Raw genomic sequence first — 3,966 nt, 5'->3', positions numbered from 1 at the left:
CGGGCGGGTCTGTGAGTGAGAGCCACTCTGGGAGGGAGAGCAAGGGGCCCTAGGCTTCCTGCCCATCCCTGCGTGCATGGGCCAGGCACTGTGCTGGGCACCGAGAACGAACCGAAGCCCTGACCCAGCTCTCGGAGTTTGTGTTCTAGCTGGGGACACAGACAGGCAAACACACAAATACACAGTGTGCCAGGGTGCTGAGTGCGCCAGGGAAAAGGAAGCAGGGTGGGGGGATACTGTGTTATAGGGGGTCGGAGAAGCCTTTCCCGGGAGGGGGTGTTGGTCAGAGATGTGCGGAGGCGAAGGAGCGAGTCACCCAGAAAGCCGGGAGAGTGCACTGCAGGCACCGGGAACCCCAGACTGCGGCTCCCAGGAAGCGTGTGTGGCAGAACCAGGGACAGCCTCGGGCGGGGGCGGGAGAACACGAGGCTGACAGGGGCCGGCCCAGAGCAGGAGAGCCGCTCCAGCTCCGAGCGACCACGACCACGAGGCGAGGGAGTGGGGGTCGGGAGACCACACCGACGCCACTGCCATCACCCCCGTGTGGGCGCGGCGGAGGTGGCACGGCAGGGCCCGATTCTGGCTCTACCTTAGAGCTGCCAGGATGTGCTGCATGTGGCACGCGAGGGAAAGAAAGGAGACAAGGTGACCCGCGAGGTTTACGCCAGAGCAACTGGAAAAACACCATGGAACAGGGAAAGTGGTAGCAGTGGCGGATCTGGGATAAAAGTGCCCAGCAGCGCTCCAGATGAAGTGGAGGCAGGCAGCGGGATAGCAGGGCCTGGAGGTACCGGCTGGAGTTACAAACGTGGATGTCGTCTGCCTATTTTAATTCAGTAGTCACAAGTGGCACTGAAGCCGTGCGTCCAGCTGAGGTCAACTAGAGAGGGAATGTGGCTCTCGAGAACATGGGCTGAGCCCTCAGGCAGCCAAATCTAACGTTGGGTAGATGTGAAAAAACCTGCCGAGGAGGCCGAGGAGACACCACGGGTAGGAGAGCAGAGTCCCAGAGCCCCAGAGCTGAGCGACGACAGCGTTGCAAGGAGGAAAGTTCGTTAAACGTGTCAGATGTTGCTGACAGATGGCATAGGGTGAGGACTGGGAGTTTGCCACTGGATTTGCCGATCTCGAAGTCGCTGCCAACCTAGACAAGAGCTGCTTGGGTCTATGTGCATCTGTTGTGGCGCCAGCTCCCAAGTCATCAGCTTACACAGCAAAAACTCACTTAAAATAATTCGCGGCACCCTTACGGATAAGCACAGCCAGCCTTCTCTGTAAACATTCCTCTGGAAAAGCCGGTTCTGGGCTTTGGGGCCTGTATTAAGACCTGAAGGCTTGGTGTGTGGCTCACGCCTGTAATCCTAGCACTCTGGGAAGCTCAGGCAGGAGGATTGCTTGAGGCCAGGAGCTCGAAACCAGCCTGAGCAAGAACGAGACCCCCGTCTCTACAAAACATAGAAAAATTAGCCAGGTGTTACACGCCTGTAGTCCCAGCTACTCAGGAAGCTGAGGCAGGAGGATCGCTTGAGCCCAAGAGTTGGAGGTTGTAGTGAGCTATGATGATATCATGACCCAGGGTGACAGAGCAAGACCTTGTCTCTCCCCAAAAAAGACCTAAAGTATAGTGCAGTAGGGGGTAGGGTTGAATCCCAGCTCTGTTTCTTAACTAGCTAGGTAAACTTGGGAAAAGTATTTGACATCTCTGAGCCTCAGCCTCCTCATCTGTAAAATGGAGATAACAACAGTATCTACCTCATAGCCTGTCGTATAGGTTAAATGAGAAAAAGATATATAAAGCATTTAGCATCATGCCTTCTTAAATAATAGCTATTAGTATCAAGTGGGTGTGATATTAGCTTAAAATACTAACAAGGACACATCAGCAATAAGTTTAATTCCATCCTCCTGGCAAAAAAAAAAAAAAAATCCCCGGACCAGTCATTCTGGTTGTCACGTTTAATTATCCTTCTCCTTCCTTTCTCCCTGGCACCACTGAGACCCAGCAGCTCCCCCTCCCTTAGCGGCTCTGTGCTCAGCAAGTTTCAAAGAGTGAATGAGACTGCTGCTATTGGGTTTTGGCCTAAAAGATGAACGCGTTTCTGCAAGTGCAGCACAAAGCGGGGCAGCGCCCACCGTGTCTACCAGGAACCTGGCAGGGGCGGTGGCCCAGCCCCAGGCCCTGCTGTCCAGGGAGGAAGATGCCCGCTGGAAGCCCAGACCACTGCCCGCCAGCCTCCCACTGCGGCCCAGCCCGGCCCTGTGGGACGTCCACCCAGGACCTCGGCTCCTGAACCCGACGTGGCGGATACTCACTCCAACCTGATGGTGCTCTCCGTGGAAGTTTTGTCAAAGAGCCACCGGAAGAAAAAATCCAGACTGAAAAACAAATGAATTCCCTAAGAGTCTATTTCCAGAACACTCTGTGTCATCACTACACAGGTTTTCATTTTACTCCACTCTAAAAATAGGCCGAGTCTCAAGATCCACCTTTGCTCTCCGCGATGCCAGACACCACAGTGTGACTTGTCAGGGCCTGTTTTAACAGAAACCTCCTTCCTTGGCCGGGCGCGGTGGCTGACACCTGTAATCCTAGCACTAGGGAGGCCAAGGCAGGAGGATCGCTCGAGGTCAGGAGTTCGAGACCAGCCTGAGCAAGAGCGAGACCCCGTCTCTACTAAAAATACAAAGAAATTGGCCAAACAACCAAAAATAGAAAAAATTAGCCGGGCATGGTGGCTCATGCCTGTACTCCCAGCTACCTGGGAGGCTGAGGCAGGAGGATCGCTTGAGCCCAGGAGTTTGAGGTTGCTGTGAGCTAGACTGACACCGCGGGACTCTAGCCTGGGCAACAGAGTTAGATTCTGTCTCAAAAAAAAAAGAAACCTCCTTCCTTGAGATAATCAATGCCGTGATTAGACGCTTCCTAAATGGAAGGTCCTCAGTAAGTTTTGTTTTCAAGCTGTTGTTTCTTTGGTTATTTTTTAAAGAAGAACAATCACATTTCCAGAAGAACCAATGGACCAGCACAACTGCACTGCAAGTGGGTGCAACAGGCTTAGACATTATTAGAGATTTGCATCCAAACTCTGGAGATGTGACCCTGATTTGAGCAGGAGGTGGTGTGTACCTGGTGAGGCCCAGAGAGGGCAGGATCAGCACCATGAAGATCAAGAATATGTAGACCTTGGTCATCATGATCCGGTTTTCCCCTGACCTGCAGGAAGTCAGAGGTGAGCACTCACCACCCCGCAAAAGCTCCAGTGAGGCCCCTACTAGGTGCCCATTGCCCTGGCCAGGGGGTCAGAGACATCCTTTTCGGGGCAGGGCCTCAGGGCTCCTGGAAACTCACTTGGTCCAGTGGGACTCCAGCAGCGTGGAGTAGTAGACGATGGATGGGAGCAGGGCTGAGAAGGACCACAGCAGGAGGGTTGGGAAGAACTGGCTGATGATCGGGTCCTAGGAGACAAGGTCCACAGGCAGGGAGAGTTGGAGGGGCACGGGCCACACGGCTCTGAAGCCGTGACCTATTGGCACGGTGGCTCAGTGGAATCCTGGACTAGGGTTTGGTCATCCTTGATCCCCAGAACCAACACTGTGTCAGGCCCAGAGGAGGCGGCCCATAAATGTTGGCTGAAAAACAATAACGGCGCCTTACACTTGTACAGCTCTTTACAGCGAAGAAAGCAACTGCACGCACAACCGAACTCCACTTATCTGACTGGCCACGGTTAGATAACCTTCTCCATTCCCTGGAGGTTGCTGATGACTGGAGCTCTCCGGGCCAACCGCCCACGCACTCCCCGCTGGTCTGGCTGTAGCTTACCAGGCCTCCAATGTGTTTGTTCCCAACCCTGAGGATGCTGGTTGTACCTGTTACATGATCTGAATTACTTTCACTGATTAAATGAACATAAAAATAGAGACATTTTCTTTGAAAACTAAGTTGGACACTTCCGAAAGACTTCA

General features: G+C 53.6%; 1 protein-coding gene across 1 annotated transcript in view; it reads right to left on the bottom strand.

The window, feature by feature from the left end:
* TMEM63A (transmembrane protein 63A) overlaps window positions 1–3,966 on the bottom strand; it is a 51,600-nt gene that overhangs the window by 8,069 nt on the left and 39,565 nt on the right. The window contains exons 16-18 of the mRNA XM_012644346.1: window positions 3,350–3,456; window positions 3,128–3,214; window positions 2,314–2,376 (exon numbers count right to left, since the gene is read on the bottom strand). Coding sequence (XP_012499800.1) covers window positions 2,314–2,376; window positions 3,128–3,214; window positions 3,350–3,456 — 257 coding nt within the window. The remainder of the gene's footprint in view (window positions 1–2,313; window positions 2,377–3,127; window positions 3,215–3,349; window positions 3,457–3,966) is intronic.

Source organism: Propithecus coquereli, unplaced genomic scaffold (genome assembly GCF_000956105.1).
Source record: "Propithecus coquereli isolate 6110/MARCELLA unplaced genomic scaffold, Pcoq_1.0 Scaffold210, whole genome shotgun sequence".
Classification (NCBI taxonomy): domain Eukaryota; kingdom Metazoa; phylum Chordata; class Mammalia; order Primates; family Indriidae; genus Propithecus; species Propithecus coquereli.
This window is presented reverse-complemented; position numbering and strand designations above follow the sequence as displayed.